Source organism: Nomascus leucogenys, chromosome 12, assembly GCF_006542625.1.
Source record: "Nomascus leucogenys isolate Asia chromosome 12, Asia_NLE_v1, whole genome shotgun sequence".
Classification (NCBI taxonomy): Eukaryota; Metazoa; Chordata; class Mammalia; order Primates; family Hylobatidae; genus Nomascus; species Nomascus leucogenys.
Window position 1 is genome coordinate 27,809,720 of NC_044392.1, and position 24,825 is coordinate 27,834,544.

General features: G+C 39.3%; 1 protein-coding gene across 3 annotated transcripts in view; it reads left to right on the forward strand.

Annotated features, from left to right (window-relative positions):
• Positions 1 to 24,825, forward strand: part of RC3H1 (ring finger and CCCH-type domains 1) — a 92,321-nt gene that overhangs the window by 59,669 nt on the left and 7,827 nt on the right. For 2 of the 3 annotated variants that reach the window (XM_030823956.1, XM_030823957.1), the window contains exons 12-19: positions 1,827 to 2,197; positions 2,677 to 2,844; positions 12,049 to 12,201; positions 16,596 to 16,809; positions 17,341 to 17,431; positions 17,569 to 17,701; positions 20,575 to 20,748; positions 22,497 to 22,612. In XM_030823956.1, coding sequence (XP_030679816.1) covers positions 1,827 to 2,197; positions 2,677 to 2,844; positions 12,049 to 12,201; positions 16,596 to 16,809; positions 17,341 to 17,431; positions 17,569 to 17,701; positions 20,575 to 20,748; positions 22,497 to 22,612 — 1,420 coding nt within the window. The remainder of the gene's footprint in view (positions 1 to 1,826; positions 2,198 to 2,676; positions 2,845 to 12,048; positions 12,202 to 16,595; positions 16,810 to 17,340; positions 17,432 to 17,568; positions 17,702 to 20,574; positions 20,749 to 22,496; positions 22,613 to 24,825) is intronic. The other variant, XM_004089809.3, reaches the window with a different exon arrangement.

Here is a 24,825-nt window from a genome sequence, read left to right on the forward strand (position 1 = left end):
GTTCAGGTCAGAGTGATCATTTACACAGTAGCCTCTTTAAGATAAGTAAATGTATAAATGCATTTTTTAATACTTCGGAAAAATTGAGATTTTATGATTAGCTAAATACTATTAAATAAATGAAACAAAGTAATAAAAAACCACCATATCTACTAAAAGCAGTTGCATAATACATGTGTTCATATATAATATTTATGGAAATAACAAGTCACACAAATAGGCAATGGAAATTTGCTGAGTAAGGCAGCATATATTCTCCTGACCAAAATTTTCTTCAAGCATGAAAAAAGAATTAATATTATAGTGTGTGTAAATTAAACACCCACAGTACATTTTTCTTCCTTTTAATTATTATTTTTCTGGGCCCTATAATATATATGAAAAAATGCAGCAAACACACCTTTAGAGAGTTTACAGAATAGAATAAATAATGGTAAAGAATAGAAAACTGTTTATATGCGTGAGTAGTAGATGCGTGTGTGTGGTGTTTATGTATGTGTTAAAAATTAAGTGATCTGTTGTGGTTAATATTAGCTTGATAGAGATTGACTGAAAGACTCAAGGGAGATCATTGAGAACTTGAGGAATCAAAAAGACTTAATGGAAGAAATGCCCTAAATAGAGGTATTTGGAATAGAAAAAAAAATTATGAATGGATTGGAAAAATGAAAGTTGAGTTAGGAGACTGTTAATCCTGTTGTGAGTATTGAGGAATTAGTGTGATGGGAAAGGAGAAGAAGGGATTTCAAAAATAGACAAATTTGAAAATTAGCCAGCTTTAATGATAATACCAGGTATGGAGAATGAAGGAAAGAAAATAAACTAACGTTTTACATATACAATTTATATGTAAAATAAACACTGAATGATTTTAAGTGTTGGATCTCTCTGTCAGAGGCAGTATAGTACCATAATTTTTAAAATGGGAATAGATTAAAAGTGCCCTCTTCTTTTTCCGAGTCTGTCATTTAATTTTGAATCATGTTGTCTTCTCTACATTCATTCATGAGAATGTTTTTTAATTGATATGGCATTACTAATTCATGCAAAATATGATAAAACGTGATTTGTATCTTCCTTTTGGCCATCCATTGTAGGAAAAATGCAACTATTTTTTTGTAGCCTGGTTTCAATTTTAGGTAAATTATTTTACCTATGTTAAGCAGAAAGAGATTTAGTGCAGGAGTTAGGTGCCTGCCATATTGGTGGAGGTACTAAAGAAGCAAACAATGCTCCAGAGCTAGCTGCCAAGAGAACTTGTTACAATGAGGAAGCAGTAGAAGTAGAAACTTCTGTCCTAACTACTTAATTCCAAGATCATGTCATTTGAGGCAAAAGTCTGAAAATTGAGAAACTATTGCCACAACTGTTGTCTCAAGAACTGTAGAGCCAAGCAGTAGCTACTAATCTGCACCAGCAAAATTGGCCTTTTGTGTTCCATGTCCTCCCAGTCATTTCAGTTTCAAATTCAGAACTCATGCAAGTGATTGATTTGTGGAACCTGACTTCAAGGATATCTGGGAAATGTAGTTTTTTTTGTTTTCCCATGTCTTCATTGCATTAAGACACACCAGAAAGAGGGTCAAACAATGAGAGCCAATCTACTATTACAGATTATAAGTAGGGTAGTTTTTTCAGTGACTTTTACAGATAATTTTTGCTTATTTTTTAAAAAGCTTACCTGATTATATAAGCAGATGGAAAACTTCTAAAGAAATAAGTAGATTACCAATACTTTAGTGTTTCAGTATTTTAAAAGGTAAAATCTTACATAGAAAACTAAATTGGCTCATTATTGCCTTTGGGTCCCCTTTTGTATTATACAGGTATGTATTATACTCCACCACCACAATGTGTGTCCCGCTTTGTCCGACCTCCACCATCTGCTCCTGAACCTGCTCCTCCCTACTTGGATCATTATCCACCCTACCTCCAAGAACGTGTTGTAAACTCTCAGTATGGCACACAGCCACAGCAGTACCCACCTATATACCCATCTCACTATGATGGCCGTCGAGTGTACCCTGCTCAGTCTTACACGAGAGAAGAGATATTCCGAGAAAGCCCTATACCCATTGAGATTCCACCTGCAGCAGTACCATCGTATGTACCAGAATCCAGAGAAAGATACCAACAGATTGAGAGTTACTATCCAGTGGCTCCTCATCCAACTCAGATCAGACCTTCGTACCTCAGAGTATGCTGTATTTTTTTTATTACATAGACTTAATTTAACTATTGCTTGCTGTGATTCCTTACTTTTTATGCAATGACAATAACCCTTTGATGACTTCTTTTTTATAAGAGAGGTTTTTTTTTTTTAAATCTTTTCATAATTTGGGTAGGTTTTTTTTTTAAACTATATAATGAGAAAAAAATCTGCCTCCTCCCCCTCAATTAACCTTTCTTAGTTTCTGAACTTTAGATGGTTTAATTAACAATTCTAGATCTACTTGGAAATTATGACCAAATAAAAGAAACCTAAGTTTAGCTATTTGGAAGATCTTGAGAGTTTGGGGGGTTTTGTTTTACTTTGTTTTATTAAGTGTTGGTGTTCCCAAATGCTAAGAAGGGTATACAAGCTGTTTCATAACTTAAAATATATGCTGAGTATATTAAATGAATTAATCTGTCCTGAAATTCTCTTTCAATTTTAACTAATCTTTCTATTTTTAGGAACCTCCTTATAGCCGGCTTCCTCCTCCTCCCCAGCCTCATCCTAGTCTAGATGAACTACATCGCCGACGAAAGGAAATAATGGCCCAGCTAGAGGAAAGAAAGGTTATCTCTCCACCTCCTTTTGCACCTTCACCAACCTTGCCTCCTACCTTTCATCCGGAAGAAGTAAGCAAATCATTTTTAGTCTCATTTATCAGTGTTTTTGTGTGTGTGTCCGGTTTAAGTCATCTTTGCCTATTCCCAGTGGTATGAAGATTTTTTTCCTGTTTTCTTCTAAAAGGTTTATTATCATTTAGCTCTACAATCCATCTAGAACTGATTTTTGTATGTATGTAATGTAATGTATTAGGAGTCAAGATCCCTTTTTTTGTTGTTCCTGTAAGGCATTGACTCAGCACAATTTAATGAAATCGGCATGCTTTCCCTGGTGTCCTGTTTTATCATAATCAGGCGACCACACACGTGTTTCCTGACCCTATTCTTTTCCATCAGTCTATTTCTATCCTTGAACCGATGCCACATTCTCTTCGTGTAGTTTTATAAGTCTCAATATGTGGTGGTTATATTTTCTAGTATTGTTATTTTTCAAGAATCAGCATGTTGATTTCCACAAAAACATCTGCTCCAGTTCTGATTAGGGTTACATCAGATCTCTAAATCTGTGCTGTCCAATATGGTAGCCACTAGCCACATGTGGCTGTTGAACATGTAATATGTGGCCAGTTTAAGTTCAGGTGTAGTATAGTCATCAAATACACACTGAATTCAAGGATTTCATACCAAAAATGTAAAATTCATTAATATTTTTGATATATTGGATTAAATAAAATTATTAAAATTAATTTCACCTGTTTTTGTTTTTAATGTGGCCATTAAAATGTTTTAATTTTATATGTGGATCCCATTATATTTCTATTAGACAGTGTGGCTTTATTTTTTTTTTTGAAACAGAGTCTCACTCTGTCACCCAGGCTGGAGTGCAATGGTGCATTTTTGGGTTCACTGCAGCCTCTGTCTCCCAGGTTCAAGCAATTCTCATGCCTCAGCCTCCCAAGTAGCTGGGACTGCAGGTGCACACCACCACTCCTAGCTAATTTTTGTATCTTTTTTTTTTTTTTTTTGAGTCGGAGTCTCACTCTGTTGCCCAGGCCAGAGTACAGTGGTGCAATCTCAGCTCACTGCAACCTCCACCTCCTGGGTTCAAGTGATTCTCCTGCCCCAGCCTCCCAAGTAACTGAGATTACAGGCACGCACCACCACGCCCAACTATAATTTTTGTATTTTTAGTAGAGACAGGGTTTCACCATATTGGCCAGGCTGGTCTCGAACTGCTAACCTCAGGTGATCCTCCCACCTCAGCTTCCCAAAGTGCTGGGATTACAGGCGTGAGACACCACGCCAGGCCTAGACAGTGTTGTCTTAGATCAATATGATGAGAAGTGACGTCTTTCTTTTTTTTGATACAGAGTCTTGCTCTTTCGCCAGGCTGGAGTGCAGTGGTGCGATCTCAGCTCACTGCAACCTCACCTCCCGGGTTCAAGCCATTATCCTGTCTCAGCCTCCCAAGTAGCTGGGACTACAGGCATGAGCCACCATGCCCGGCTAATTTTTTGTGTTTTAGTAGAGACGGGGTTTCACAATGTTGGCCAAGATGGTCTTGATCTCTTGACCTCAGGTGATCTGCCCGCCTTGGCCTCCTGAAGTGCTGGGATTACAGGCATGAGCCACCACGCCCGGCTGAGAAGTGACATCTTTCTAATATCAAGTCTCTATGAACATGATATACCCCTTCATTTATTTGGATTTTCTTTATACTTCATACTTCAGTGTCTTGTGCATCTTACATTGAATTTATTCCTAGATAACCAATGTTTTTTGAAACTATTTTAAATAGAATTGTTTGGAAATTTTTATTTTATATTATTAATATAGAGAAATTAAACAGATTTTTATGTATTGACCCTTCTATTCAGCAGGCTTGCTAAATTTCTTTATTAATTATAATACTATTAGTAGATTCTTTTGAATTTTCTGTGCACACTATTATGTCTTCTGAATATTCTTTTTTCCCCTTTTTTATCCTTTTGTTTTGTCTTTGTCTTATTATTTTGGACTCCAGCATAATACTGAATAGAAGTGATGATAACACATATTCTTGACTCCTTTCTAATCTTTGAGTAAATGGAGCTTTTAATAATAATTTACCATTACGATGTTTGCTGTAGGCTTTTTGGTAGAAAATCTTTGTCATATTTATGAAGCTTTTCTCTAATCCTAGTTTCAGAATTATTTTAAATAAGAAAGAATATCAAAGATTTATTTAACTCAGTAATGAGGAAACCAGCCAGAAGAGTTGGTTTAATGAATAGGAAAGAGCAGGTAAATATAGATAGTGAAAATCAGAAAAAAAAAAAACAGTCAAATAAGATTGCTTTAAAAAAAAACTGGTTAATGTATCACAGGGCAATAACCATAATTTGGGGAGTCAACTTCTTTGTATTTCTGTATGACAATGCTAGTAGTTATAGTGAATAAGTGTTGTCTTATTATCTTAATGTCTATATGGTCTACAGTGATGTTTGTTTTTCTATTTCTATATTGGTAATTTTTTTTTGTCAGTCCTGCTATGGATTTATCAATTTTATTCATCTTTTCAAAAAGCCAACCTTTTTTTTTTTATTATTTTGTGAGACAGAGTCTTGCTGTGTCACCCAGGCTGGAGTGCAGTGGTGTGATCTCGGCTCACTGCAACCTCTGCCTCCTGGGTTCAAGTGATTCTCCTGCCTCAGCCTCCCCCAGTAACTGGGATTACAGGCATGTGCCACCACACCTAGCTAATTTTTTTGTATTTTTAGTAAAGATGGGGTTTCACCATGTTGGCCAGGCTGGTCTCTAACTCCTGACCTCAAATGATCTGCCCGCCTTGGCCTTCCAAAGTGCTGGGATTACAGGCGTGAGCTACTGTGCCCAGCCCAAAAAATCCAACTTTAAAGTGATCGTATTTGTTTTGTTGATTGTACATACTGCTTTAGCTTATAGTTTGTGTTTTTTTTTTAAATAATCAAGTAAGGTTTCTCAGGATTACAGCTGATACTATGTAAGGAACTTGTCTTGCATCCTTTATGTATAGAATTATGATTCTAAACATTGCTAACTGACAAATCATGAATAATAAATGAAAATTGAGAAGTACATCACACATAGTAAATAGTATCTTGTTGGGTGTATGAAGGAAGTCTACTAAATAGAAGTTGTTCACAATATCTAGTTTTCCCACCTAAACACTTTGGATGAGTTTTCCACAAAAATGTAGGTTATTAGTAAAGTCACAACATCTTCTACAAATGTAGTTTTTTTTGTTTTTTTTTTTTTTTGAGACAGAGTCTCGCTCTGTCGCCCAGGCTGGAGTGCAGTGGCGCGATCTCGGCTCACTGCAAGCTCTGCCTCCCGGGTTCACACCATTCTCCTGCCTCAGCCTCTCCGAGTAGCTGGGACTACAGGCGCCCGCCACCACGCCTGGCTAATTTTTTGTATTTTTAGTAGAGACAGGGTTTCAACGTGGTCTCGATCTCCTGACCTCGTGATCCGCCCGCCTCGGCCTCCCTAAATGCTGGGATTACAAGCGTGAGCCACCGCGCCCAGCCATATTAATGTAGTTTTATTTGTAAAGTAAAAACAGCCAGGTGTGCAGTAGCTCACACCTGTAATCCCACACTTTGGGAGGCTGAGGTGGGAAGATTGCTTGAGCCCAGGAGTTCAAGACCAGTCTGAGCAACCTAGTGAGACCCCATCCCTACAAATTTAAAAATAAAAATTAGCTAGGTGTGGCGAGACACGCCTACGGTCCCAGCTACTTGGGAGGCTGAGGTGGGAGGATTGGGAGGATCGCTTGAACCTGGGAGGTCCGTGCTGTAGTGAGCTATGATTGTGCTACTGCACTCCAGCCTGGGTAACAAAGACCCTGTCTCAGAAAAATTAGAGAGGGGAAAAAAAAACAGGTGTGATATTTTTTCAAAAATGCTTTATCAGAGTACACCCTGGAACTTTGTTATGCCATACTGTTTTGTAAGAAATATGGAAAACAATATGACATTGTAAAAAGTGAGCAGTTTTTGGTATCAAACTTTCTAAACTTTGAGGTTCAGTTGTGTCCTTCACTGTGTGATCTTTTTAAAATTACTTAGCCTCCCTGAACCCTGAGGTGCACGTTTCTTCATTTATAAATCAAACATAATAAAGCCTACCTCATAGTGGTATGGTGAAGATGAAACAAGGCATCTGGTATGTAGCAGGCATTCAGTAAATAATTCATATTTATTATTGTTATTTTTACTCATAAAAATTATAATAATGTCTGGCTATTAAGGAACATTATCTAGAATCATTGTAGTTACTGAGATGCAAAGATATATATTTAAACCTCAGTTCTGATTATAAACAACCTGAATACAAAAATTAGCCCGGCATGATGGTGGGCGCCTGTAATCCCAGCTATTCAGGAGACTGAGACAGGAGAATTGCTTGAACCCAGGAGGCAGAAGTTGCAGTGAGCCAAAATCGCACCAGTGCACTCCAGCCTGGACGACAGAGCGAGACTCCTTCTCAACAACAATTTAAAAATAAATAAATAAAACAACCTGTGTATAGTTGTACTAAATTCATACGTTATAGAAATACATGATATAGAAAGAGAAGTTTCTCCAAAATCTCATTTTCTATAACCACTGTTTATTATGTATTTAAACTTCTTATATATATTTCACCTTCTTTCTGTGCATGAACTAACATCTTTTTAGTAGACACATTATAATTGTACAAGTTTATGGGATACAGAGTGGTATTTCTTTCTTTTTTTTCTTTTTTTTTTTTTTTTAAATTTTTTGAGGTGGAGTTTCGCTCTTGTTGCCCAGGCTGGAGTGCAATGGCGCAAACTCGGCTCACCGCAACCTCCGCCTCTTGGGTTCAAGGATTCTTCTGCCTCAGCCACCCGAGGAGTTGGGATTATAGGCATGCACCACCACGCCCAGCTAATTTTGTATTTTTAGTAGAGATGGGGTTTCTCCATGTTGGTCAGGCTGGTCTCGAACTCCTGACCTCAGGTGATCCACCCACCTTGGCCTCCCAAAGTGATATTTCAATACATATATACAATATGCAATGATCAAAGCAGGGTAATTAGCATATCATCTCAAACATTTATCTTTTATTTATATTGGAACATTCAAAATCCTCTCTTCCTTGGACAATTGTGTATGTGATACTTGCTGCTGGAAGGTCAAGGTTACAGAAATGCAGGATGCTTCCAGAGAGTTTCAGATCACCCTTTGACTGGTAGGCAGGTAGCATTTAAGTCATTCAGAACAGTCATCCAACCTTTCCTTTCTTTTTTTTTTGAGACAGACTCTTGCTCTGCTGCCCAGGCTAGAGTACAGTGGCACGATCTCGGCTCATTGCAACCTCCACCTCCCGGGTTCAAGCGATTCTCCTGCTTCAGCCTCCTGAGTAGCTGGGATTACAGGCATGCACCACCATGCCAGGCTAATTTTTGTATTTTTAGTAGGGGCGGGGTTTCACCATGTTGGCCAGGCTGGTCTCGAACTCCTAACCTCAAATGATCTAGCCACCCCAGCCTCCCAAAGTGCTGTGATTACAGGCATGAGCCACTGTGCCTGGCCAGTCATCCAACTTTTCTTTGAAGAAGAGAGCAGTGTTATATTTTAATTGTAAATTTTTGTATTATATAACATTGTAGAAATAACATTCTTCCTGTGGGCTAAATAAATATCTCCTTATGGTTTTCAGATTTTATTTCAAGGAAAAATGCTGGGCAGATCTACTGTTGTCCTTGCTTTTTGTATCTACAACATTGTTGACATAGTGTTTATCTCAAGATTCCTTTATGAATTGGCCAGGCGCAGTGGCTCACACCTGTAATCCCAGCACTTTGGGAGGCCACAGTGGGCAGATCACAAGGTCAGGAGATCGAGACCATCCTGGCTAACACAGTGAAACCCCATCTCTACGAAAAATACAAAAACAAAACTAGCTGGGCACCTGTGGTGGTGGGCACCTGTGGTCCCAGCTGCTTGGGAGGCTGAGATGGGAGAATGGCGTGAACCTGGGAGGCGGAGCTTGCAGTGCGCCAAGATCGCACCACTGCACTCCAACCTGGGCGACAGAGTGAGACTCCTTCTCAAAAGAAAAAAAAAAAGAAAAAGCCAACATCTCTTACTGCAGACCTGATGTTGTTGTTGTTGTTGTAGTATGAAGATTGTGGTTTCTTTTTTTTTTTGGAGACAGAGTGTCACACTGTCGCCTGGACTAGAGTGCAATGGCGTGATCTTGGCTCACTGCAACCTCTGCCTCCCGGGTTCAAGCGATTCTCCCACCTCAGCCTCCCGAGTAGCTGGGATTACAGGTGCCCGCCACCATGCTTGGCTAATTTTTTGTATTTTTAGTAGGAACGGCGTTTCACTATGTTGGCCAGGCTGGTCTCGAACTCCTGACCTCGTGATCTGCCCGCCTCGGCCTCCCAAAGTGCTGGGATTATAGGTGTGAGACACCACGCCCAGCCTAAGATTGTGGTTTCTTTCTTCATCAAATCAAAAATCATTTTGTTGATATTCCTTTCTTTTGTCAATCTATCCTAGATAGTTTCCATTATTTTGACTTTCAAGATCCTAAGTAGAAAATTTTTTTTTAATGTTTCTATTTTCTTAAAAAAGAGACAGGGTCTTGCTGTGTTGCCCAGGCTGGTGGTCTCAAACTCGTGGGCTCAAGCAATCCACCCACCATGCCCCGTCCAAATTTTTTATGTCATTTGTAAATAAGTAAATACACCTGGATTGAATTGGTCTGTAGAAATAATGAATAAAATTGTATATAAAGATCAGTTTATGATGTTAAAAGTTTTCTTCAAAAAAAACATAATTTTTTCAAATCAGGAAAAACAATCCTCTCTTCTAGCTTTTAGAAAATATATAGTAAATTATTAACTGTACTCACCCTGCAGTGCTATAGAATGCTAGAAAGTAATTCCTCCTGTGTAGCTATAATTTTGTATCTGTTAACCAAGCTCTCTCTCTCCTTCCCTCCCTCCATTCCCTTTCTAGTCTCTCATAACCACAGTTCCACTCTCTACTTCTGTGACTCAACTTTTTAGCTCCCACATATGAGTGAGAACATGAAATATTTATCTTTCTGTGCCTGACCAATTTCACTTAATGTGATGTCCTCCAGGCTCATCTATGTTGCTGCAAATGACAGGATTTATTTTTTTATGTCTGAATAGTATTTCATTGTATATATACCACATTTTCTTTATCAGTTCATCTGTTGCTGGATACCTAGGTTGATTCCATATCTTGGCTATTGGGAATAAAACATGAGGGTGCAGATATCCCTTCATATACTGATTTCTTTTCCTTTGGATGAATGCCCAGTAGTGGGATTGTTGGATCTCTTTATTATTTTTATTATTATTATTTTTTTTGAGACGGAGTCTCACTCTGTTACCCAAGCTGGAGTGCAGTGGCACAAACTTGGCTCCCTGCAACCTCCGCCTCCCAGGTTCAAGCAATTTTCCTGCCTCAACCTCTCAAGTAGTTGGGACTACAGGCATGCACCACCACGCCCAGCTAATTTTTGTATTTTTAGTAGAGATAGGGTTTCACCACCTTGGCCAGGCTGATCTTGAACTCCTGACCTCAGGTGGTCCGCCCGCCTCGACCTCCCAAAGTGCTGGGATTACAGGCGTGAGCCACCTTGCCCAGCCTTATTATTATTTTTTTAATAGGATCATTTAGTAAATACATCTTGGTTTTATGTCTGTTTTGCCTTTTTGTTTTTACCTAATCCATTTTCCTGGCCATCTTTGTATGTCAGTATATAAATTTATCTCATTCATTTAAATAGCTGCATATAATACACTACAGTCAGAGATTTTAAAAAGGAGCACTCTTGGCCAGGCGTGGTAGCTCACACCAGTAATCCCAGCACTTTGGGAGGCTGAGGTGGGTGGATCACCTGAGGTCAGGTGTTCCAGACCAGCCTGGCCAACATGGTGAAACCCCTTCTCTACTAAAAATACAAAACTAGCTGGGTGTAGAGGTATGCACCTGTAATCCCAGCTACTTGGGAGGCTGAGTCAGGAGAATGGCTTGAACCTGGGAGGCAGAGGTTGCAGTGAGCGGAGATCATGCCACTGCACTTCAGCCTGGGTGACAGAGAGAGACACCGTCTCACAAAAAAGGAGCACTGTAATTGGTAGGTCATGTGTTTTAAAAGTTAACTGTTCTATCTAAAGTTAGTAAGTAGAAGAAAAATAAAAAAGGATAAAAATTTTTAAAATAGTAATAGGACAAAGAAAAGGAAAGAGGTTATGAATAATAGAAACAGAAGAGTGGTTGACAGTGAGTGATATTAGTGAGCAGCAGATCCTATGTCAATGCAGAAGGCCAATAATGATGACTCAGAAAAGAGATGTTTTTAGTATAGCGGGAGGCATAGGTCCACTTAAATGAACCAATACAAATGAACACTGATACCCCTAGATATATCAGTGTATATATGTCTTGTGATAAAATGAAAGAAACATTAAAGTTATAGTCCTAGCACTGCCCTATACTGGTATAGCCTTGGTCATATCACCTGTGTTGTCTATCATGGATTTAGGAGCTTATTAGGTAGTATACATGAAAACACTTTGAAAATGTAAAACATTTTTATAAATGTGAATGTTGCCATTTTAGTGAAAATGCATTAGCCTTAGAATAGCTATTCTGTTATTAGACTGGAGAACTATCTTGAGAAGGTAAAAATTAGACATCCTTTTCATCTCATTGAATCAACCTAAGGAAAAGAATTTATTCAAGATATGAATTATTGCTATTAAAGAGATTTCAGTAAAAATTTACTACATCATCGTGTACTATAAAAATCAAAATTTTTAATGTTCTTGTTTACCTTGATTTTATTGAAAGAAACATTGAGGCGGGTCTAGCAAAACTATGGCTTGGTACATATATGCTTAAATGTTTACTGATCTAATGAAGAAAAGGATGAGCAAACCCATAAAATCCTAGCTTGATTCCTGGAAGGATATTGAAATACCTTTTTTTTTTTTTTACCTTCTGCTAAGGTAAAACAACAACAACAACAAAAAACCTGAAAACTAAAAATCACTCTTCACTTATTTTATATTTTTCATAGTTTACAAAAATCTTCTATTGTGGCACTTAAAAATCAAATAATCATCATGTTGCTTCAGCAGGATGTTCTAAGAAATTCCCTGCTTTCTCTGTCTTGTTACTCATAGACCCATTTCCTGTTTTGTTTCTTTCTTTTTTTTTTTTTTCTCTCCATCTGTAGTTTTTGGATGAAGACTTGAAGATAGCTGGGAAATACAAAGGAAATGATTATAGCCAATACTCTCCCTGGTCATGTGACACCATCGGCTCCTACATTGGAACCAAAGATGCAAAACCCAAAGATGTTGTGGCAGCAGGGAGTGTGGAAATGATGGTATGTGTAATAGCTAAGCAATAATTAATACAAATTAAGATAAACCAAATAAATTTTTACCCATTACCATTTAGGCACAAATAATTCAGCTTTGCTTAAGAGTTTCAGACCGTATTCTATACTCTGCAGTTGAGTTATCTTTAAACAGTATAGGTTTTTGATTCATTTAGATGTAAATAAAAATATTTTAATATGGAGACAGACCATTTATTATATTTCTGTGCAAATAGCAATTTATCAACAATTGTTTAGAACCCAGATTAAATTATTTTACATAATTAATTAAGATCTTGGACTTCACCAAATAAGTTAAAATTCTTTTTCACAGAGAATGGCATGAACCCGGGAGGCAGAGCGTGCAGCGAGCCAAGATTGTGCCACTGCACTCCAGCCTGGGTGACAAAGTGAGACTCAGTCTCAAAAAAAAAAAAAAAAATTATTTTTCACAGCTCTGAAGTTTAAATAACAAAGTTGAATCTAGTGAACAAGAGTAGTATTTGAGTCAGAATTATAGCTGCTCAGCTTCAAGTGAACTCTGAGATGCTGAAATTTAATACTTGGGTTATTTTATTCTTTAGTGAAAAGTCATGTAACACCAGTGTTTCTAATAACCAAGTTTAAAATATTATCAAAATCTTATCTCTTTTTTTTTTTTTGAGACGGAGTTTCACTCTTGTTGCCCAGGCTGGAGTGCAATGGCGCGATCTCGGCTCACTGCAACCTCCGCCTCCCAGATTCAAGTGATACTCCTGCCTCAGCCTCCCGAGTAGCTGGGGTTAGAGGCACACGCCACTATGCCCAGCTAATTTTATATTTTTTAGTAGAGACGGAGTTTCTCCATGTTGGTCAGTTCTCCCGACCTCAAGTGATCCACCCGCCTTGGCCTCCCAAAGTGCTGAGATTACAGGCATGAGCCACCGTGCCTGGCTTCATCTTCTCTCTTTTTATAGAGATAGGATCGATCTTCGTCACCTAGGGTGTAGTGCAGTGACACGATTATGGTTCACTATAACCTCAAACTCCTGAACTCAGGTGATCCTCCTGAGTACCTAGGACTACAGGTGCTTGCCACCACACCCAGCTAATTTTTTAAAAGAAATTTTGTAGAGATGGGGTCTTGCTATGTTTCCCAGACTGATCTTAAACTCCTGGCCTCAAGTGATCCTCCTGCCTCTCCCTCCCAAAGTGCTGGGATTACAGGCATGAGCTACCCTACCTGGATAGTATCTTAATTCCCTTTTTATTTTTTAAAGAAATAAAATTTTCAAGAAGTAGTTATATCCCCCTGTATAAATTTCCCAAGTCTCATTTTTCTCCCTCTTTCATTCCCTCCAAGTAATCTCTATCCTGAGTTTAGTATTTATCATTTTCATGGATAATTTTATTTCCCCTAAGACAGGATCTCCCTCATGCTGGAGTATAGTGTCACAATCACAGCTCACTGCAGCCTCACACTCCTGGACTCAAGTGATCCTCCCACCTCACCCTCCCAAGTAGCTGGGACACAGATGTGTGATACTATGCTCAGCTAATTTTTTTTTTTTTTTTGGTAGAGATGAGGTCTTGCTATGTTGACTGGGCAGGACGGGCTGGTCCTGAACTCCTGGGCTCAAGCAATTCTACTGCTTCTGAAAGTGCTGTAGTTACAGGTGTGTGCCAGTATGCCTGGCCATAGATAATTTTACACTGTTCCTAAACAATGTTGTTTTATATGTTTATAGACCGTATGTAAATTATACACTTCAGCTTGCATGTTCATGTTTTCACTTAGCATTGCTTTTAAGATGGGTACTTTTTTTTTTTTTTTGAGACGGAGTTCCACTCTGTACCCAGGCTGGAGTGCAGTGGCGTGATCTCAGCTCACTACAACCTCTGCCTTCTGGATTCAAGTGATTCTCCTGCCTCAGCCTCCCAAGGAGCTGGGACTACAGGCGCATACCACCATGCCCGGCTAATTTTTTTGTATTTTTAGTAGAGATGGAGTTTCACCATATTGGTCAGGCTTGTCTCGAACTCCTGACCTCAGGTGCTCTGCCCTCCTCGGCCTCCCAAAGTGCTGGGATTACAGGTGTGAGCCACCACACCCAGTCCGTATTTATATCTGTAGCTCAGGATTATTGATTTTAGCTGCTTTTACGAGATATTCTGTATAACTGATACCATACAATGATTACTTTTTGTATTGGTGGACATTTAGGCTATTTCTGATCTTTCACTATTATGTATGGTACTCCAACAAACATTCTTATGTATGTCTTCACGTATGTGAAAGTTACACTTAGAAATGGTATTGCTGGCTGGGCACTGTGGCTCATGCCTGTAATCCCAGCACTTTCGGAGGCCAAGGCAGGTGGATCACTTGAGGTCAGGAGTTTGAGACCAGGGCAACATGGTGAAACCTCATCTCTACTAACTACACAAAAATTAGCTGGGCATGGTAGCAGGAGCCTGTAATCCCAGGTACTTGGGAGGTTGAGGCAGGAGAATTGCCTGAACCTGGGAGGCAGAGGTTGCAGTGAACCGAGATTGTGCCACTGCACTCCAGCCTAGACAACAGAGTAAGACTCCATCTCAGGAAAAAAAAAAAAAAAAAAGAAATGGTATTGCTGAAAGGTATGCCTTGACTATTATTCTTAACCCATTTGTCCTTATTAACTCTAACAGAAGTTTCCTAGGTTATTATATAGATTTTCATAGATAAGTACTTTTCCAGGTGGTTAAGAAAAGACCAGTATTTGCAATAAAAAAAGATTTGGATGCTGATAACCACTGTAAATGAGTGAAGTGATATCTAATAGCATAAATATGATTATATGCCAGCCCCACCCCCACCCCCAAAAATAGAGAGTTTTAGAGGAAGAAAAAGCAAAATAAATCTTTTTTTTTTTTTTTTTGCAGTTGGATTACAGAAGCATTGTTTTTAGCCTGAGTAAGGCTCTTATTGGAACGAAATAAGTGGAAATTAGGCAAGAATCTTTGCCTTGAACTTGGCTTTCAAAAGGAAAGGGTTATCATATTAAAGTAACATGAGTATTAGCAAAATAAAACTCATTTTCTTAAATCAGTAAAGAATTAAAAAGTTTGGGCCAGGCATGGTGACTCAAACCTGTAACCCCAGTACTTTGGAAGGCCAAGGTGGGAGGATTGTTTGAGCCCAGGAGTTCAAGACCAGCCTGGGCAACATGGCAAGACCTCATCTCTTCAAAAATTTTTTTAATTAGCCAGGTGTGGTGGTGCACGCCAGTCCCAGCTACTTGAGAAGCTGAGGCAGGAGGATCGCTTGAGTCCAGGAGGTTGAGGCTCACACACCACTGCAGTCCAACCTGGTGACAGAGCAAGACCCTGTCTCAAAAACAAACAAACAAAAAGTTGCAATCCAATCTAGAGGTAATTGAAAACCTCCCAAATAGGTGAAAGAAGTCTAACCTAGTATTTCTCAAATGTTAATGTGCATACAAATTATATATTTGTGTGTCTATATATATGTGTAACATTATATAGGGATAAATATATATTTGTATGCATATATATACTAGATCATTATATATATGTATTTCTTAAAGATTGAATTGTCTTTTATTAGTGATTGATTAATCAGGAAGCATTTCATCTGTGAAATAGAAAGATGCTCTAATGAGCTAAACAGAGAAAAGTAACAAAACTCAGATTAGTTGTTTCAAAGTTATTTTCCTTATAGGACTAAAGCAGAAGGAACTTACCAGTTCAAATTGAGTGGTCCTCTTATGATTGATTGCTGTGAATCTCCTGTTTTTTGGAAAACTGGCCCATTTTCAAGTTCAGTTTGATTTTGTGGCATCTAGCACAAGTGATTACATTCTGCTTTGATCTGGTGTCTTGGGGCTTAGTGCGGGAGCTTAGTCCAAAACAGTGGCCTCTCATAAATTTTAAAAATATATTTCTTAGGCCAGGTGCAGCGGCTTATGCCTGTAATCCCAGCACTTTGGGAGGCTGAGCTTGAGGCAGGAAGATTGCTTGAGCCCAGGAATTTGAGACCAGCCTGGTCAACATAGGGAGACTTCATCTCTATAAATAATCAAAAAAAATTAGCTGGGTGTGGTGGTACATGCCTGTAGTCCTGGCTACCTAGGAGGCTGAGGTGGTGAAAGGATCACTGGAGCCCAGGAGGTTGAGGATGCAGTGAGCCATGAGAGTGCCCCTACATTCCAGCCTGGGCCACAGTGTGAGACCCTGTTGCCCCTCACCTCAGAAGTTTAAAAACCAGTGTTACATAAAAACAACCAAAGGTAACTAATGATTTTAGTCTTACCAGTAAGAGTGTTGTACTCTTCTTTAACCTTATTACAGATCTAGAAAAAATTAGGTTACAGAGCCATCTGAGTGTGGGGTAATTTCTTATTTTGCTTTTTTATCAGAATGTGGAGAGTAAAGGAATGAGGGACCAGCGATTAGATCTTCAGAGAAGAGCAGCAGAAACCAGTGATGATGACCTCATACCATTTGGAGACCGACCAACAGTGTCTCGGTTTGGTGCCATCTCACGAACTTCCAAAACTATGTATCAGGGTGCTGGTCCAATGCAGGCTATGGCACCTCAGGGAGCTCCTACAAAATCTATTAACATTTCAGGTAAGAATCTCACAGGTAAGCTGACCTAAAGGGTTCATAATCTTGACTTTCAGCATTACTCCTGCTCCCCATTTACTATCAGTGTTTTTAGTAATCTTGCAAGGCAGTAATTTTCAAACTTTCCATGGAATCATCCCTGTAAGAAAGGTAATATAACCCAGAGAATTTTAGGTATATAAACTGAAATTAAATGTCTATATGTGAAGCTTTCCTAATGTTTCTTCCCCACTCCACCCCCCACCCAAAATAGCTTAATTGTTATTTGGGGGAATAACATTCTCATTATACAGTAATTTGGAAGAAAAACTACAAAGACTGAAAGTTCATTGGGGGAGAAACAAACATACCAGCACCCAGCATCATGCTGCCTGACATTTAGAAAAACAAAGTTAAAAAATTTTTAAAATCTGGCCATTTAGGGTAGATGCCAGATATCTGTGTATGCAATATGCTGATGTCTTTCAGATTATGAGTACCTTAAAAGAAGAATCAAATCTGTGAATTATACCATAATAAATCATTCTCTTACAGATTATAGTCCATATGGAACCCACGGTGGCTGGGGAGGTTCTCCATATTCACCTCATCAAAACATACCTTCTCAGGGACACTTTGGTGAGAGGTATGAGTCATTCATTTTACTTGAACAAACATGTAGAAACCTTTAAAATTAGGCAACTTCTTTTTGTTTTTCTGGTCAGTAATATGTTAACAAAATGAAACGTTAAAATTTACTTCACACTTTCTTTCTAACCAAAGGGAGAGAATATCTATGTCAGAAGTGGCCAGTCATGGAAAACCCCTTCCATCTGCTGAGAGAGAACAGCTACGACTAGAATTGCAGCAATTGAACCATCAGATTAGCCAGCAGACCCAGCTACGTGGACTAGAGGTACCAGCCTAGAGAGCTATTTTTATTCCAATTTTTGAAGGGTTCTCAGAGATTTTAAATAGGAACTTTTGAGGCACTGTGAACAAAAAACTTTAAGGTCTATTTCTTAGGAGTTAGTGTAGGTTTCCATTCTTCAAAGAATTCAATACTGGATTTAGCTCTGGGACAAGAGAAAACATAAAATTTCTACTACCTAAGAATAGAAAACAGATTACCTAAAATTTCCCAACAGGATCTTATATTCTCTGATGGCACATTTAAGTTTTTTTTGTTTGTTTGTTTGTTTGTTTGTTTTGGTTTTCTTTTTTTGAGACAGTATTGCTCTGTTGCCCAGGCTGGAGTGAGGTGGCGTGATCTCGACTCACTGCACCCTCCACCTTCTGGGTTCATGCAATTCTTCTGCCTCAGCTTCCTGAGTAGTTGGGATTATAGTTGTACACCACCATACTCAGCGAATTTTTGTATTTTTGGTAGAGATAGGGTTTCACCCCTGTAATCCCAGCACTTTGGGAGGCCGAGGCAAGCAGATCACCAGGTCAGGAGTTTGAGAACAGTCTGGCCAACATAGTGAAACCCCGTGTCTACTAAAAATACAAAAAATTAGCCGGGCATGGTGGTGTGCGCCTGTAATCCCAGCTACTTGGGAGGCTGAGGCAGGAGAATCGTGTGAACCCAGGAAGCAGAGGTTGCAGTGAGCCAAGATCACGCCATTGCACTCCAGCCCAGGCTGCAGTGTGAGACTCCATCTCAAAAAAAAAGAGAACTTTGACTTAAAAAATAAAACATAGTTCCGGTGTAATAAGAATAATAACACTTTTCATTTATGTAGTTCTGTACCATTTAAAAATCACTACCACTTATCTTATTTGACCCTTACAATATCCCTGATAGGTTAGGCAGGTGGTATTGTCCTCCTTTTTTGATTGAAGTATATGAGTTTCTCAGAAGTTGAAACATGAACCCAAGTCTTCATACTCCAGATTTAGTGTTCTTTCCATCATGCTGCCTGACACTTAGAAAAACAAAACTAAAGAATTTTTAAAATCTGGCTGGACGTGGTGGTTCATGCTTGTAATCCAAGCACTTTGGGAGGCCAAAGCAGACGGATTGCTTGAGCTCAGGAGTATGAGACCAGACCTGGGCAACATGGCAAAATCCCTTCACTACAAAAAGTGCAAAAATTGGCCAGGCATGGTAGTACACGCCTGTAGTCTCAGCTACTCAGGAGACTGAAGGCAGGAGGATCACCTCAGCCCAGGGAGGTCGAGGCTGCAGTGAGCCCTGATGGTGTCACTGCACTCCAGCCTGAGTGACAGAGTGAGACCCTGTCTTCAAAAAACAACAACAACAAAAACAAAAAAAACCACAGGAATTTAAAAAATCTTTTAAGTGCCACATAAGGAAGACTAGGTTTTGTTTATACATCATCCTTTACATTGGAACATATTCTTTGAATATGGAAAACTGAAGACATTCTAATGATAAACACATTGTCCTTTCTGGAGGAAAAAATGGTACTGTTAGAACATTAGTCTCTCTTTCTACCATAATCTTTAATAATAAGTAAGCCATCACTTTGGGGGGAAAAAGTTATAAGACAGACTTTCTTAGTAGACCTTCTTTTTAGGAAGACCAGTAGGAGATTGTTTTTGGAACATATAGCTGGCTTGTGCCCCTATGTATGCAATTAGATTTAGCAATTTAAAAAATCTATGTAATATTTAGATTTTGTCTGCTTTTGCCATTGCTTATTTACATTGATTCAGAACGTCTTGCTGATTCCTGTCATAGAAACAGAATGCCATGTTTGCTTATGGCAATCTTTCGTTCATTAACTTTTTAAAGATTCAGACGTTCAACCCAATAAGGCATTACTCCATATCTTCAAATGCATGGTTTTTCATTTGTTTTTTTTATATATATATATATACTTTAAGTTCCAGGGTACATGTGCACAACGTGCAGGTTTGTTACGTATGGTATACATGTGCCATGTTGGTGTGCTGCACCCATTAACTTGTCATTTACATTAGGTTTATTTCCTAATGCTATCCCTCCCCTCTCCCCCCACCAAATGCATGGTTTTTTGTTTTAAAGTTTCCAGGAGCATTTTCTGTCCAAAAAAACTATCAGTATTATTTAGAAACTTGCCACATATTTAACTCAGTACATTTAAAAGTCCTTGCCATTACTGAGGTTTCATTGAAATAAGTTATAGGATTTACTTCAGAGAAAATTACCATTAAAAACAGAGGGGGAAAGATGCACATCTGTAGTTGACTTGTTTTTCTTCCATTTCCTTTTTTTTTTTTTGAGAGACAAGGTCCCACTCTATTGCCCAGGCTGGAGTGCATGGAGTGCAGTGTCATGATCGTAGCAGCTCGCTGTAATCTTAAACTCCTGGGCTGAAGTGATCCTCCCTAGTAGCTAGGACTACGGGCCCACACCACCATCCCAGGCTGATTTTTTGGTTTTTTTATTTTTTATTTTTTGTAGAGGCGAGGTCTTGATATATTGTCCAGGTGGATCTCAAATTCCTGGCCTCAAGTGATCCTCCCACCTCAGCCTCCCAAAGTGCTAGAATTAAAGGCATGAGCCACCATGCGTAGCCAACTTCTCTTTCGAATCAGAAAATACAAGGAGCAATTTATACTTAAGATGAAATTACTGTTTACTAAATTTAAATGTCCCTATTTTGTAATTTTTTTGTTCAAATGGTACTCAAAGAGAACAGTGCCTTACAGTTGCATTATTTTTGTTGCAAACAGCTGGGTGATAAGCTACTCAAGGCTGTGGTCTGGAATTGAGCCTGGTTATTCTGTGCATGGTGTGAAGTGTGTTGAGTTTTCTGTGTGCTTGGCTTTATGCACTAGGCTGTTAGTAACAGGCTGGTGTTGCAGAGGGAGGCAAACACCCTGGCAGGCCAGTCACAGCCCCCACCACCGCCACCTCCAAAATGGCCTGGGATGATCTCAAGTGAGCAGTTGAGCTTGGAACTGCACCAGGTGGAAAGGGAAATCGGGAAGAGAACACGGGAACTGAGTATGGTGAGTGTTATGGTGGGGAAAGAGAGGGAAGGTGAAATGAAATCTTTCATGTGGCTCTAGAATTATCTAGAGGTACAGAATCGTCACTTCAAGGCACTCTGATGAGTGGTTAATATTTAAAATAATTCTCATACAGGTGGGCTACCTTCCGATTTTATCATTCCCTTCCTCATTCTCTTTTGGTTTGGGTGTGTTCTTTGTCTTGGAATTCTTCGTTAACTTTTAGGGAAAACAAGGTTTTAATGCTCCTTTAATTTAAGAACTTAATGGAAGTTCTTAAATTTCTGTTTAGCATACTGATTAGGGAAGCAAATAGGATGGTGTTTACTATTTTGCAATGACAACATGTTATATAAAGATATATTCACCAAATAACATTCTAGTTTCATAGCCTTTATAATGATGACCTATTTTTGCTATGAGTGATATGCAATCTGCACATTCTTTCCTGTATCCATTATATATGCTTAGGAATAACTATATCCATTAATATGCTTAGGATTTGCTTCATAGTGCACGGACATTCATTTTAGTAAATTTTGAATCTTAGGGGATTCCTCAGGTTGCATGATATGATTTTTTTTGTTGCATAGTTTTCATAATCTTTCTAAGCAAATAAGTTGAGTATGCAGGGTTTTTTTGCTTTCAGTAAGTATGTTAAAGATATTTATTGTACTTCGGTTTGCTTTTTTTTTTTTGAGACTGAGTCTCTGTCACCCAGGCTGGAGGGCAGTGGTGCAGTCTCAGCTCACTGGAACCTCCACCTCCCATGTTCCAGTGATTCTCCTGCCTCAGTCTCCCGAATAGCTGGGATTACAGGTGCCTGCCACCACACTAGGGTAGTTTTTGTTTTTTATTTTTATTTTTTATTTATTTATTTATTTTGAGACGGAGTCTCGCCCTGTTGCCCAGGCTGGTGTGCAGTGGCACGATCTCAGCTCGCTGCAACCTCTGCCTCCTGGGTTCAAGTGATTCTTCTGCCTCAGCCTCCCAAGTAGCTAGGATTACAGGCGCCTGCCACCACGCCCAGCTAATTTTTTTTTTATTTTTAGTAGAGATGGGATTTTGCCTTGTTGGCCAGGCTGATCTCAAACTCCTGACCTCAGGTGATATGCCCACCTCAGCCTCCCAAAGTGCTGGGATTACTGGTGTGAGCCACCATACCTAGCCTTTTTTTTTTTTTTTTTCCTTTTTTTGAGAGGGAGTCTCACTCTGTCACCCAGGTTGGGAGTGCAGTGGTGCAATCTCAGCTCACTGCAACCTCCATCTTCTGGGTTCAAGTGATTCTCCCCCTTAGCCTCCTGAGTAGCTGGGATTACAGGCGTGTGCCACCACGCCCAGCTGATTTTTGTATTTTTAGTAGAGACGGGGTTTCGCCATGTTGGCCAGGCTGGTCTCAAACTGACCTCAGGCGGTCCACCTGCCTCAGCCTCCCAAACTGCTGGTATTACAGGCATGAGCCACTGTGCCTGGCCGCCTTTCTAGGTCATTGTTTTTTTCTGAGAAATTTTTTTTCATGTTAGCTTGAGGCGTTGTCTCTCTTATTGTCCAGCTTGGTTAGCGAGCAAGTGGGTTGTATTCTGTTATGTTTTTATGTATGTCACTCTTTTAGTCTGCCAGTTTCTTTGGTTATTTTACAAAATCAAATATGATTTCTGGATCATCACGTTGTACTATCTGTAATTTGGTCTCTCCCATTAACACCATTAAATAGACGATAACTGATTTTATTTCCTTCTCTTTCAAAGGAAAACCAGTGTTCTCTGGACATGAAAAGCAAACTGAATACAAGTAAGCAAGCAGAAAATGGACAACCAGAACCACAAAACAAGGTTCCGGCTGAGGACCTTACATTGACATTCAGGTAAAGAAAAGGAGATTTTCGTAGCCATATTAAATTACACACAAAAGAGAAACTATTATATTATCCAGTCATATCAGAAATACCCTCATAAATATAATTTGATTCTTAAAATATCACTATTTTGTGTACATAAAGAATATTTTTGTGGCCGGGCGCAGTGGCTCACGCCTGTAATCCCAGCAGTTTGGGAAGCCGAGGCAGGCAGATCACGAGGTCAAGAGATTGAGACCATCCTGGCCAGCATGGTGAAACCCCGTCTCTACTAAAAATACAAAGATTAGTTTGGCGTGGTGGCACGTGCCTGTAGGCCCAGCTACTCGGGAGGCTGAGGCAGGAGGATCGCTTTAACCTGGCAGGGGGAGGTTGCAGTGAGCCAAGATTGTGCCACTGTACTCCAGCCTGGCGACAGAGTGAGACTCGGTCTCAAAAAAAAAAAAAAAAGAATATTTTTGCATAAATCTGGAGTTACAAAACTTCGATCCAACGTTGAATTATCTGTTAATACCTAACAAAGGAAAATTTCTGGTTATGTTTCCATCTTCCCCTTGTTTTTAAATTTATTTCGAATACGGCCTTATATCTTTGCATTATAAAAGTACTATATGCTCAATATAAAAAAAAAAAGAAAAAACAAAAAGTCACTCCCCCATCTTAAATATGTTATAAAAAACTAGCTTTAGGGAATGGAAAATTTTAGAAAAGGGCAAATTTTAAAATTGCCTGTAGTTCCAATATTCAGAGATACCTCTTGTTAACATTTTGGTGTATTATATTATCTTTCCAGTACTTTTTTTTTTTTTTTTTTTTTTTTTTTTTTTTTTTTGTGAGGCGGAGCTTTACTCTTGTTGCCCAGGCTGGAGTGCAATGGCATGATCTCGGCTCACCGCAACCTCCGCCTCCCGGGTTCAAGCAATTTTCCTGCCTCAGCCTCTGGGATTACAGGCATGCACCACCATGCCTGGCTAATTTTGTATTTTTAGTAGAGATAGGGTTTCTCCATGTTGGTCAGGCTGGTCTCAAACTCCCGACCTCAGGTGATCCATCTGCCTCAGCCTCCCAAAGCACTGGGATTACAGGTATGAGCCACCGCACCTGGCTCTTTCCAGTCTTTTTAAGTGTGTAGGCATTTAGCCTCTTGCTAGTTTTACAAACCCAGCACTCCATCTCCCTGGTTTTTAATTCAGTCTATCCTGTATCATCCAATATTATTCTGCAGATATGGAAAGATACATATCAACTACCATGAACAACCCTACAATAAACAGTATTAATACTTTGTTTGCATATCTTAAATTATTTTCTAAGGCTGTTTTGAGGCTTTTGAATGCATAGTCCTAAGTTGCCCCCCTGATGATATATAACAAAAATTTCTAATGCTTTCAGGCTTGGATTTTGACTATTTTATTTTAAATTCATGCAGTATCTTGGATTCTTTTTTTTTTTTTTTTTTTTTTTTTGAGACGGAGTCTCACTCTGTCACCCAGGCTGGAGTGCAATGGCATGGTCTCGGCTCACTGCAGCTTCTGCCTCCTGGATTTAAGTGATTCTCCTGCCTCAGCCTCCCGAGTAGCTGGGACTACAGGCGCGTGCCACCACACCTGGCTAGTTTTTGCATTTTTAATAGAGATGGGTTTCAGTATCTTAGCCAGGCTGGTCTCAAACTCCTGACCTCATAATCCACCCGCCTCGGCCTCCCAAAGTGCTGGGATTACAGGCATGAGCCACCATGCCTGGCTTTTTTTTTTTTTTTTTTTTTTTTTTTATAAAATCTCATTCTATCACCCAGGCTGGAGTGTAGTGGTGCGATCTTGGCTCAATGAAACCTCTGCCTCTCAGGTTCAAGCAATTCTTGTGCCTCTGCCTCCCTAGCAGGTTTTTACAGGCACGCACCACCAGGCTAATTTTTGTATTTTTAGTAGAGACAGCATTTCACCATGTTGGCTAGGCTGGTCTCCAACTCCTGAGCTCAAGTGATCCACCTGCCTCGGCCTCCGAAAGTGCTAGGATTATAGGCATGAGCTCAAAATTATTTCTTATAGTAGCAAACCTGCTAAATCAGGGATAAGTCCTTTTCTTAAAGGCCAGGTAGTATTTTAAGATATGGGCCTTACAGTTTTTGTCACAATTCTCAACTCTGCTCTGTAGTTTGAAAGCAGTGGATAATACGTTAAACAAATGACCAGGCTATATTCCAATAAAACTTTAGTTACAAA